This window comes from Monopterus albus, unplaced genomic scaffold (assembly GCF_001952655.1).
Source record: "Monopterus albus unplaced genomic scaffold, M_albus_1.0 scaffold160.1, whole genome shotgun sequence".
In the NCBI taxonomy this organism is placed as follows: domain Eukaryota; kingdom Metazoa; phylum Chordata; class Actinopteri; order Synbranchiformes; family Synbranchidae; genus Monopterus; species Monopterus albus.
In genome coordinates, this window is record NW_018128040.1 from 90,336 (window position 1) to 103,900 (window position 13,565).

Genomic DNA, 13,565 nt, shown 5'->3' on the forward strand with positions numbered 1-13,565 from the left:
ATTGCTTGGCTACTTTGCAGGAATGCATTATACTGTAATGTCAGATGTTGTTACTTCACTCAGTTTCTGAATATTTCAGCGAGTAGCAACTATACTCATGTTGTGATTTGTAAAAGTGTCTTGTTTGATTATTGCTTGTATTTTTCTTACGGTTTGTTGCGGCATCATCTTTGACAGAGTATATGTTCTCAGTGGAAGGCTGGATTGTCTCAGACTCTCCATCAGGGTTAATTGGTGGCTGCATTCCAGATCCAGTGGCCTGGTCGAACTCTGTCATGGCTTCCTCCGTAGCCCCTGTGTCCTGTGAAGCCATTTCTGTGGGAGTAGTAATACTAGCATCTCCCCCAGAGGATGGTGTGAGGTCAAAATAGGCCTCAGTTTGTGCACTTGGAGTGCTGTCAGATTCTGCCATGCCTTCTGAAGATGAATAGAAAGAACAGAGAGTCATACTTGGTTGCATTCAAGAAAAACATCAGACATTTTATCAAAGTGGAAGAGTCTACCTTGATATCATTTTTTTAAAAGCCAAGTCATAGTTTTTCCTGCCTTTCTCTAGATAGTTTCAACATTAAGAATAACTAGAATAAGTTTTGGTTTTATTATGCTTCCTAAAATAAACAATAAATGCCATCTCTGACATCACTGTTGAGAGTATTTTGCTTTTTAAGTGCCCATGTAAGTACAAACAATTAACTTGCTGGTTCTATTTTCCTTATTATGCATTCAAAACTCTTTATTCTGTAAATACAATATTTCCTTGTCAAATAATGCACAGCCTGATCATCTATAATGAGGCTATGTAAAATGCTACTGCTCCTCATGAATGGCCTTGGATGTGCAGTTAATTATAAAAAAAAAAGAGAAGAAGAGAAACCCAGTGGTTGGGAAATGGATCTCTCATTATCAGTCAAGACTGTAGCCTCATCCGGCTGTCTTCTTATTCAGCCAGCCAGTTTTACTTTGCTTAGAGTTCTTCAAATAATGATGCAGAAGGTTGTGTGTATCCTGCAAGAAGTGCTTAAATTTGGAAATGAGTTTCCTGCCTATTCTATGACAGTCGCCAATTATCAATTATTATGTTTTTAAATTGTAAACTGTACATTCAAGACCAGAGTTCAACAGGTGTAGTGACAGAAGCACATTATACTTTGGTTATACAGTAGCTTTGGCTTTCAGTTAATAATAATATTTAAACTTATATGGTGACAAATAGATCCTAAAAGGGTGAACGGGTACATTGCACTGACCTGTTGCATTTGAAGGTGAGATGTTTTCAAATGCATATGACTTGTTACAGTTCTTATCAGGCCCAGCTGGCACATGGGGGAACAGGAAGCAGATGTTACCAAAGTGGAGAAACAAATAACAGATGCAAATTGTAAGTTTACACAACACTTGATTAATTTGAGTATCCATCTTGGACTGCACACATCAAGTGAACGTGCCCTGTGGCTGTAGTCACCTTGGTCATCGTAGCAGTAGGCATCATAGTAATCATCAGGCTTCACATATGGATTAATTTGGAACCCAGTCATGTTCACTGCACAGTTTTCATGGGGACTGTGTCTGAGGATGGAAGTCTTGTTATTGTTCATCCAGCCGTACCTGCATAGATACAACAGATATATTTTGACACAATCTCCAGACATTTGTTGATACAGGCTGCAATCTCCAGTCTCCAAGTAGTCAAGTCCAGCCACATTACATACTAAACACTGAAGTCTCACTGCTCAGAGAAGAAGAAACAAGCACTGCTGAGGAAAAGAGGGTAGTCTCCTCTAATGGAGGTTTTCACAGTTTCTAACACATGACAAATATGTGGCATCCATGCTGCAAAACCAGAAGACTTCCTTCCTCTTTTCTGGTTTTACATTTGAATTAAGTGCAGTGAATTTAAGGACCAGTATGTAATTAGAATGTTTGCGTTCAATATTCTTTTAGAGGGTGAAAGGTTAAGATGTGGCAAGACCATGAGAATTTGGTGTCTATAAATGTTCTATAAGAAATGCTCAGTTCAAATTTTTAGAAGTCTTACATCTTATTTAACAAGTATTAAACCATTTGAAAAAAGCCTTGTACACAAAAACTTAGACAAAGGCTCGTGGCTTCACCTGCAGGTTTCCATGCCTACATCATAGGCCTTCTGGACTTGTTCTTGACTTGCGATGCTGCTGTTTTGTTGAACACACACCTTTTGAGCCATTTCAAAGTTCAGGCTGTACCGCTGTTCTCCCTCTACCAGAAATACCCCAGCATAACTGCAGGAACGTGACTTCACTGCAGGGAAGAAGAGGAAAAATACACAACGGTTAAGTGTTTTATAGTATTCACTAATGTTTAGATACAACAGAGATGGGAATAGCCTGCATGTTAAAGAGTCCTCGTTTGAGTTGTTTTTTTTTACTGTAGCACTTGAAATGTTGAGTCCACAGCACAGCCAAAGAAAAACTTGGCTAAAAATTTAGATTTTGGAGGACTATGATTGTCAGTTGCAAACAAATCTAATAATTTAATGATGCTTTAATGTTTGCATTTAACATCAACCAGTAATTTTACTTTGCGAATGAATAATATGTTTACCTCAATAGATCAACAATCTAAGATAGCATAGGTTTAATATTCATGTTACTTTATACATTATATACCACAGTCTGGACTCAGATGGCCTGGCTCACACAAGGGGAATGTATTAGTTGGTTTATTAGATTTATGATTTGATTTATGTAATATTCTGTGGAACTGATATGAGACAAACAACAGGATGCATTCAATAGTCACTGATTTCTATGAGATAGTGATGGTACACATGCATGCTTTCGCAACCATAAAAAGTACGGTATAATAGGCCAAGTCTTCATTTACACATGTGTAGTGTATTCCGTGTCTTTATTCGAGTATGACTCATGCCATGATTGGTTTGTTCATGTGAGCCTTCTGGGAGAGAAGCATCACGGGACAGGCAGCACAGTCATCGACAGTGTTTGGCCCTCAGGCCTTGCTCAGACTTTAGACTTTTTGTTCTAAACAAAGTGGTCAGAGTGTATACACCAAGCTTGGAGACAAAGAGGGCCACGCATACGTACATACACAGAGTACACGTTTTACTACACTCACTTCTTTCTTCTTCAAAAAGACGGCACTTTAACACATTTCACTGGCTTTTCATAAATAATTTAGGAAGGCTTAACGGATCGGTAATATGCCATTTATAACTAATATTTATAATACAACATTTGGGTTATCAGGCTATGAAAACTCCAGATGTTTGGTGTATCTCCTCCTCCAGCATAACATAGCCTTAATCTGCTTAAACTCTTTATAAATGATTTGATTTGATTTGATTTATTCTTTCAAGCATGTAAAGACAGTTGATATATCAACACATATAATTTTACACATATCCAACAAATTCTAATCCAATATCAAATTGCTTATACCTAGTACATGCTTGAATGGAGTAGGAAGAAGTTAGACTTATCTAGTCCTACCCCATGACATCATCTTACCATCATTGGTTTGCAAGCAGTATCTCTACATAAATAATTCTCTTCTACACCACACAAGTAATATACTAAAGAATTATTACAGAGTGTTAACATTCTTACATAATTACATTCTTAAATAATTATCTACTACACCACACAAGTAACATACTAAAGAATTATTACAAGGTGTTAACATTCATACACCACACCCACAATGTTCCATCTAATTAATCATTAAACCTGTTCTTGCCCATATGTGTCAATCAAGATATATCTTTATGTTTATGTTTAAACTCGTCAGTTCTATTACTATTTTTTATGTCCACACTTAAATTGTTCCATATTTTTACCCCACTTATAGAAATACAAAATCTTTTTTTGGTTGTACGTATAACATGAATTTTTAAATTTAACTGACCCCTTAAATTGTATCCCCTTTCCCTTTCATTAAATAGTTTTTGAATTCCACCAGGTAATAAATTGTTCCTGGCTTTATACATAAACACAGCAGTCTTATATCCCACTAAATCGAAAAATTTTAACAATTTAGACTGTATGAAAGCTCCATTGGTGTGATCCCTATACCCCATCTTATGCACAATTCCTATCGCTCTTTTTTGAATTTGGTATCCAAACTTTTATGGTACTTAGGAGGAATGTAGCTAATGATACCAAAAACTCACCATACAATATTGCCATGATGAAAAATCCATCATACGTCCATCATGATAACAAAGAAATGTAAAAAGATGAAAACATGCCTTTTACTAAATAATAAATCTGTGTTTTTTCTACAATGCATATAAAAGATAATGCAGTAGCAGTCCTTTGAAGAGATAAAACAAAACAACCTATTATTGCAGCAGCCTGATCTCGTAAGTCACACTTGCAGTGGAACATCAGTGAAAACACTGTACCCCCTTTGGGCCATGCTGACTGGTGTTCGGGTTCTCAGTATTCTACTAGATCAGTTGAAGTGGGTATCCCCCACCCCTGACCACTGGGGGCAGCACATTGCTACATGCTGTACCAAAACAAGGAGAAGAAGACACTAAAATACACTGGAACAAACCAGAAGTCAATATTTGCGAATTGCTCAGCTTGTTAGAGTCCTTTTTATTCATGTCATTTCTTAAAAAGGGAAAACTGAAATGCTGCCAAACAACAGCCCTAAAAGTCAACAATGGAGCATTTGCTATATAGGTTTAAAATTCTGTGACCAGCACGTAGTTATACTAACAAAATAACCATAGGAATCATATATGCATCATAGCGGCATGACATTAGAGACATTTTTCTATCACAATATTGCAAAATTACAAATATTGTTACATCCCTAGTATTCTTCATAAAAGCCTTCCATAGTCAATATTATATCTGCAACAGAAGCCTAGGAAGTTATGGATGTTTGCTGGTATTGCTCAAAACCTGCTTTTCGAACAATTAAAGATGCTTATCAACTATAGAGCTGTGAAAAATTGTATAATAAAATGTTACGACTAGTACACAATGTGTAATGTAATGTTATCCTCTGCCTTAGTTTGCCTGACTAAAGGAGAAACGTGAGGGAAATGACTTTCCCTCGTTAACATGAAAACAAAACAAAAAGGGAACAAAAAATGGGCTGAGCAAATGAGCAGACAAGCTGGCAGCAGTATGTGTACACATGTAGATTGTTCCATTCAAATAGCCACATGTGCAGCACATACACAGGAACTCCAACCAACAATAAAGTAATGGTTGGTCTGGACAAGAAACAGATTCTAGAATTGAAACACCTGCAAATTTCGCTGATATGAGCAGGCATGTATTTGCATTGAAAATGAAAGAGAAAAATTCCACCTGGGAGTCTTGTGGTTTACTTAGGACCACACAGCTCTCACTCTGACGATCTACCCATGAGTTTGTCTCCACAGTGATCTTTGCAGGTTTTCCCCTCCCACATGGAAATAAAAAGTTTAATGTAAGAAACAAAATCCATGGAAGTTTATTGAAAGCTATTTTCCATTATGTGAAATAACACTAAAATTTGATGGTTCCAATTAAAAATTTCTATGAAATATCAAAAGTTATTCATGCACATGAAGCTGATGAGTTAAACCGGTTGAGGCATAAGAGATAGTTAAAGTGCTGAAATGCAGAACTTTGAGCAGCAGTAGTCTTCTTCTTCTGGCTGCTCTCCATCGGGGTTGCCACAGCGAATCATCAGTTGCCACCCAACTGATGATGCACATGCTAAACTTGGCATGTTTCATGCCAGATGTTCTTCCAGATGAAGTCCAAATTAGAGTTCCCAGTCAATCTAACCTGCATGTTTTCATGTTTTTAGACTGTGGGAGGAAACCAGAGAAAACCTACGCAGAAACAAAAAGGAACTGGGTCGACCAGGGTGTGAACCCAGAACCTTTTTGATGTGAGGCAACAGTGCTAACCACTGTGCAACCGTGCCGTCCAAAGCAGCAATAGTCATACAAAATTTTTTAAAAAAGCAGCAAATTGCACAATGTGTAGGTTTACTGCACAAGAGAAACTAGGGCCTTTTTCTACAACGATATGAAGATTTCCTGAACTCTGCACAGTTTATGCACAGAAAAAATAAAACTAACAAACTATATCTGCAGTTTGGCGGTTGTTTAAATGTTTGCTGCCATGGTGACGGATGGCATGATGTGAAAGATCACTCAGCTACAACATCACACTTAAACAGGAAGATGACATATAGCATTTATCATATTTTGATTGCTGAGCTTCCTGCAGTGAAGCTTGGAAAACCTGCAAACAAAACTCGAACCTCGGGCCACACCTAGTATGCAGGTTTTAAACAAATAAAGTAACTACTCTGCTATTTCATTAAACAAATTTCACAAACAAGAAGTCTCATACACTCACAGGTCTCCTGGCAGATCAACACACAGAATAGTAAAAAAACAAACAAATCTAATGTAATGCAAACTAATATAATTTTCCTGCAACACATTTTGACAGATGTTACTTTGGTGGTTTGTGTTGTTGTTTACATTATATTGTACAGTGTCTGCCTCCTGTATTTGATCGCATAGAAGTCACATGCTATATACAGTAAAAACAGACAAAATGTTCAGTACTTTTCGTTCAATCTCTGAGACAAAGGAAGTAGCTACACTCTTTAGCAATCAACTGTACATGTCAGGCTGCATCCTCAATCTGACTCATGTAGTGCAGCTTGTAAATGATGAAATACTGAATTCTGTATTGAAACAAAGATTTTGATTAAATGCAAAGTAACTTACAGTGCTAACACTTACGTACATCCCAGCTGAACACACTACAGTAGATTTATAAAATACCTCAAATATTGAGAAACTTTTCAAATAGTAACTGGTAATTTGTCTTTTGACTTCTAAAAAAAGAAGATATGTTTAAAAAAGAACCCCCCACCCACACACACACACACAAACACTTTTCCACTTATTGTTATGAGAAAACAGAGAAGTACTGTAGCAGCAGCAGGAAGTCAAGCTCTCTGAGGCTAGTGGCAGTTAGGCAACTCAGCCAACACTTGTTTTGTGTGGCAGTTTCAGTTCTTTTCTTTTCTCTCCCCCCTCCTCACATTCACATTCACACACACACCTGAAAGAACCTCAACACATGCTGCCACATGGCACACTGTCTCTGTCAGTAAAGGGGTGAAAAATAAGACAAAAGACCTGGTTTTGCAAACCTGCCCAGAATGATCAAAGGGAGCACAGCTTTACCATCAGTGAGCTGAAAAGGAGGCTGACATGAATCTGAAGCGCCATCATTAGTATGCAGAGGGAACGATCATCGGTGTCTTTATACGGTCCAGAAGCCTGCTAAGACCCCATTGTCACCTAACAGAGCTGAAACCACGGAGACTGCAAAGTCTGGGTGTACAGAACCTGATAGAAAGGGAGCTTTAACAAAGTGACTTGCCAAAAACTCCAGCTGCTCTAGAAGTAATAGACAAGCCTGACCTCCACTCTCACTTCACTTTTGCATTCACCTTCTCTCTCCTTTTTTCTTGTTTTCTTATTACTTTCTGCTTGTGTTTTCTATGCCAGTAATAAAGCACAGATTCCCCCCTACTGCATGCAGGTGCACAAACACACAGGAAGGTTACAGATACACATGAACACAGTTGTCTTATAATTTCTTAAGTTATAAGTATTGTACAGTCATGACACAGCATATACCGTATGATCAGGGCCTTGATATCAAGATGAATAACACACCCTAATGGCTTATATTTATCTGTGCTTCTCTTTCCTGCTGTCAGATTCTAAGCTACAATGAGTGCACGATCACATGCTTGAGCAGAATGTTGTATATTTCCACCAATGACTGTAGCACCCTTTTAGCCAATGTTCATGAGCTGGTTTGGAGACACACCTTGTTCCCATCACTCCCACAATACTCCAGTGTCCTGCGTTATCACACCTGAGTGAAGTTGCTCTGTCAGCAGACATGTCTGGGTCTCCCCTGGTCACAACAATGGCCCACCATGCCAGTGGGACAGGTGAAACATGAGATCTGCTGCAAATGTGTTTGTGCATGTAAACGTACATTTCCCGAAGGTCATGAGGAGGACTCATGTCTGATTTGATCTTTAGTGTGCATTTTCCTTTCTCAACATTTGACATCCAATGTTTTTAAAAACAATCACATGTTCTTTTACATAGACCAGTGAGGCATGCTTTTCTCTTTTGCCTCTTTTCTAAATTAAAAAGATGGTTGAAAGAAGATTTCCATGAATCTAAATAAATTACCTGTGATAACAGACCTGACCTCCAATGTTGTTCTGAAACGTCCAGATTTAAAGATATAGAAGACTTTGAAACACTGTAAAAAATTACATTTCCATTATCCTATATTTTCATAAATATCTGTCCTCTGCTTGTTGTAATTTTCTATGCAAATGTTTAATTAATGTTTCAATGACTTTCTTTTAAAAAAAAACCATTTCACATTTTGAAAAGTAGGCTTATTTACTGTACTTTCTTGGTGAGGAGGAGACACATGTAATTAGCCTAGCTTAACACACAGATTGGAAACAGATGGAATCATTTCCACTGCTCTTAAAATTTCCTAACCAACACATCTGAAGTTATCTATTAACATGTTTGGTTAATCCGAAACAGAAATGTAATAAAAAAGGCACTTTGGACAAAGGCTAGTTAGTTAGTTGACTTTTCATGTTGCTGACCCAAATACAACATAGAAATGAGCGCTTCTTGCTGTCAGGATGTCGCCATTGTGTTTGCTAGTGTGCGTGTATGGAGCATGTCCCTGTCATGGATTTATTAAGGGACAACTGGGTACAGCATTACTAGATAGTGCCTATTAATTCTTAGGAAAGTTGCTTAATGGCACATACTTCAAAAAAATTCTTCATACCTTCAGATTTTAGTCATAAAGATTCCGTAGATGTTCCACACATATGCACTTGTGTCGAGCCAAGTCTATGGCTGGACTGGCTGCTGACTTACCATTGGCGCCACAGTGGGATAAAATATCCTACAGCTTTCAAAATAATATTGGACCCAACAAATCAAATTCTGATAACAAAAAAAAGGTGCTTCACAGGGTTTGTTTTATTTGGAAAAATGTATTCACTACAGCCACTTCTTTTCCTGGGATTTTCTATGGAGAAAATGCTTTTGGGCCTTTGTGCATCACATGATAAATGCAGAAGTTGTAGTAATGCGGTTTAGCCACTGTCAGACTTGCTTCATAGATCAGTGGTGATCCTGAGGTTTTAGTCCGTGCACACAAACCCCCAGTTACAGTATGAATAGAAGCGCTTCTGTTTTTGCAGCCCAGGTCTGTAACTGTCCAAGTGAACGGACGTTTATAGACGAGAACAGTATTTGTCTTGCATCGAATTCTTGGCAAAAAAGAAAAATTATCTTATTTCGCAAAATGTGAAACTAGTCATTGTTATTTACTACATTTGGCCAGTACAGTGATGTGTTTGCTAATATGTAACATGTTTCTTCTTTAAATCAGGACATAGATCCAGTCTAATCCTCATTTATTCCTGACAATACTGTGAGTTTGGAAACCCCTGCCTTGTACAGGAGGATGTGTGTCCAGCACATGGCTTTTGCAGAACAGCTTTCTCAGGGACAGAGACTTTAGTGTATAAATAAAGAGAAATCAGACCAGAGAACTTTAGGTAAGGAGCCTGAAAATCACAAAAAGGATAGAAAAACAAAATTAGGAAGTTTAAGAAGACAATAAAAATAAAAATCTTGGGTTAGAGGACCCATGCGTCATTAAAGAGCAGTTCAATTTGTGCTGAAGGCAGATAAAAAAGAAGAGAAAATAAGGAGAGAAAGGGTGTTATACAAGATATTGGTGCAGGGCCATTTGGTTTCAGGGTGGTTGATTTTTAAAAAGGATACAGTGGTAGGCAAACAAGTGTGTGAGACTCTCAGGTGGCAGGAGATTATACAGGCACAAGCCTTCTTTGTCAGGGCCCTGTTCCAGTTCACAGGGGAGGACCCTCTCGCCTTGAAAAATTACACAGGCACATGCAGGAGGGATTGTTGTGCCAAGGATGCAAATACTGTATAACCACATTTGCAGAGGTCCAGCAGTGAATTTGGTCTGAGTGCATGCTTGCATTTGAGTTTATGTGTGTGTATGAGTGAGAGATAAAAAGGAAGATGATTCAAAATTATGGCAAATCTGTTACTGCTGCAACTTCACAGTCTACACTTGCTATCTATACTAAACTCTGAAGATACCAGAGCAGTAAGCATTTACATCAGATAAAGTTAATGAGGGTTTAGGGGGCGTTGACAGCTCTGCATATCTTCTTTCCAAGGTAAACAGATCAATACTGAATCCTCTACATTGTGTAAGAGACAAGAAATTGACACATTTTCACATTTGGAAGGTCTCACAGACTGGTGATAACTCTTCATAGTCTTATGATCAACTGAATTATTGAAATAAATCAGAATAATTAGTCCTAATTGGATTTTTATGACATTACATTTGGCCATGTGATTACATAGTGTATGAATCTAAACTGATTAAATTTATTGCATTACCTTTTGAAAAAACGTATTTGAATGACTTTAGGACATGTTCATTCACTGCTGTACATGCTGTATTAGAGATACCACAAGGTATTCATATTGCTGTTGTTTCAGCAGTTTTCGCTGAACTATTCATGTTCATGGATCTTATGGGTGGGCATATAAACCCCTCCACAAATTTCATCCTAGTAGACATGAAATTCTAGCCTGACTACCAGACCTGCTCAGGTGGACTTCAGATGAAATACAGCCACAGGTTTAAGATCCAAACACAATGTCTGGACTTGGCCGAGCAGTCACCACCACAGGACACATCTCACTAGACACCAACTACTCTCAGCACTCAAACATAAAGATACAAACACAAATACACATGCAAAAGCTCATTTCCATGTCTATTTGTGTTTGCCCCCTCAAGAAGCCTCGAGGGGGCAAACACAAATACACATGCACTTGAACACATGCTAAAGCGCTGAGGGGCGAAGTGGATACACCCCTTTACCTCATCCTGCATACAGTGCGCATACCAGCTGTCTAGGTAGTCTGATATTTGCCTTTAGATGCGCATCAAATTTCTACAGTAGTTTGATGTTGATTGTTGTCAGAGTCTTTGTGAACAACCTCACCACCTCCACCTCGGGGAACAAGCCAGACTAACCTTAGACCTGTTCGACTGTGAACCAGCTTCACCTCCAGAGACATATCGCTCCAAACAACAAATGCAATCCAAACCTTATACAAAAGCATATGTTAGAAAGAGAGAGACAAAGAGAAAACCGGGAGACAGTGAAGGGGGAACAGCCAGCGTGACTGCTGAACATCCTTTGTGTCAGAGGATAAAGCATTATGGATGGCAGCACAGACTCCAGCTGTAGCAGAAGAGAAAAAAAAATAACTGAAAGAAATCTCTATTTCTGTTTCTAAGTGAAAAGCAAGACTGCTTCTGAAAGCTAATCATCCAAAACCCTGATAAATAAGGTTCACTTCCCAGCATGTGAATGCATGTGAGACAGAGTGAGCAAGAGCGCCTGTCTCCTTTGTGTCTATCAGGAGGCTCAGACTGCCAGACATAAGCCTGTCTGTGCCGGTCTTGCCGGCACCCACTCGTCCATTCTACTAACAGCAGCAGCAACAGCAGCATCAGAGCACAGCGTCTTCCTTTCACTATCTTCTTTTTACATGAATGCTCACTCAAATTCTCAACACAGATAATGAATAGAAAACAAACAACACTGTCTGGCTGTAAAATCTGGAAACAAAGGAAGCTTGGTAGACATTCAGCCAGGAACAATTTAGGCACAATAAAGTGGAAAATCTCAAACACAGAGCCATCTGCTAGGCAAAGGCACAGTCCTCTCACCTATAAGTTGATCTGACCTGGTGGAGGCCAGTAATCCGAAGGTGACCCCCAAGAGAAGCGTCCACATCCTGGTGTCTGGCAATGGCTGGGTGAGTAGCTGAGAGTAAAGGTGTGTAACAGTTCTTCTGTGGTCTTGTCTTCCCTCTGCCAGGAGTGATGGGTAGTGTGTGTGTGTGTGTGTGTGTGTGTAAGAGAGAGAGTGAATCAGTGAGGGAGCACTAAGAAAAAAAGAGAGAGATAACCTGGTGGTGTAGAGTGAGTTGCTGGCTACAGTGTCTGGTAGCTGCTTGGTCTGACTCAGACTTTGGTTTAACTTTTGGGTTCTCTGCCTGAGAGAGAGAGAGAGAGACTAGTGGCACACATGCAGAAGGGAAATAGTAGTTCATGTAAGTCCACACCCTTCTGCTTCTCCCACACTTGCCCCACCTCCCCCTCCTGCCCCACCTCAAACAGCCTCTATCCCTGCCTCTACAGTTTGTAATAGATGAGGAGAAGGTGATCTCTTCTACAGTCTGGTTTCATCATTCCCTCCCTCTGTCTCCTTCTCTACCCCCATTTCCGCTTTCATTTTGCTGACAGGAACTGTTTCTGAGAGCCCATCTGGTCTTTTGTTCAATCTTCACTTCATTTTCAACTCATTTGGTTTTCTTGTCTTTTTCTCCTGCTGTATCTCAGTGCGATCCTGTGCCACCAACTGAAGTGTCACACAGACTCACCTCATCGTCAAGTTTTTATAGATTCAGAAACTCTTGACTGAACAGCATACATAAATTCATCAGAAGAATACTTCAAGTGCAGAAGTAAGCACTGTAGAGAGCTATATATTAAAAGTTCCTCCTTTTTCCTTTATGGGCATCTGTTATACGTAGTTGGCCTTCTAACTAAGTAGCCTCCTGATACAGAAGCAATACTTGATGCTGTCAGCACCGTCTCAACAACCAGAACATTTTCAACTTCCATCATGAGAAAGTTGCCCCCTCCCTACCTCAGGTTTAACATTTCACTTTACCAGATGCCAGATGGAGACATCTCAGGTTTCCAGAATATCCCTACCAACATATCTTGTATTGTTTACATGGGGATTGAGCAATATCTCAAATAAACAATTGTGATACAAAAGCATGAATTCTGGTCTCTAATTGCTAATTTGCCCTATATTGTTTAAATTGTGCTAATTTTCACTAATAATAATAATATTCATTGCAATTAAGCTTCAAGTTGGCTGTGTGAAACATCAAACTATAAAATTGTGTGGCTTTATCTTTTTTTTTTTAATAGGGCTCTATATATTTTTGGAAGAGGCATGTTAACCCAACTGGCCAAACAACATGTGACAGCTTATCTATCATGTAGATCAATGAGCAATATTATAAAAATAAAAATACAATAAAAATTCCAACCTCTGGGGTTTAAAAACGAACACGAACACAATACACTTACAGATACAGCAAGGACACACAGGAAGTGCAAGTTAATAACAAGACTAAGAGAAAACAGTCACATTGGTGGCTAATAATGCTGTGAGCTAAATGCTAATGTCAACATGACAAACTGCTTGAAATGACAGTACTAATATGCTGATCTTAAAAAGGTGTGATGTTTATTGGGTTCAACATCTTTGTTTAGTGTGTTAGCATGCTAATTAGTTGTAAACCAAACTACTGGACATATTGA

At 38.7% G+C, this 13,565-nt stretch overlaps 1 protein-coding gene across 1 annotated transcript in view; it reads right to left on the reverse strand.

Annotated features, from left to right (window-relative positions):
• Positions 1-12,280, reverse strand: part of cd44b (CD44 molecule (IN blood group) b) — a 14,467-nt gene extending 2,187 nt beyond the window's left edge. Inside the window, exons 1-5 of the mRNA XM_020615205.1 lie at positions 11,892-12,280; positions 2,112-2,277; positions 1,463-1,605; positions 1,248-1,313; positions 151-417 (exon numbers count right to left, since the gene is read on the reverse strand). Coding sequence (XP_020470861.1) covers positions 151-417; positions 1,248-1,313; positions 1,463-1,605; positions 2,112-2,277; positions 11,892-11,958 — 709 coding nt within the window. The 5' untranslated portion in view covers positions 11,959-12,280. The remainder of the gene's footprint in view (positions 1-150; positions 418-1,247; positions 1,314-1,462; positions 1,606-2,111; positions 2,278-11,891) is intronic.
• Between the last annotated feature and the right edge of the window lie 1,285 nt (positions 12,281-13,565).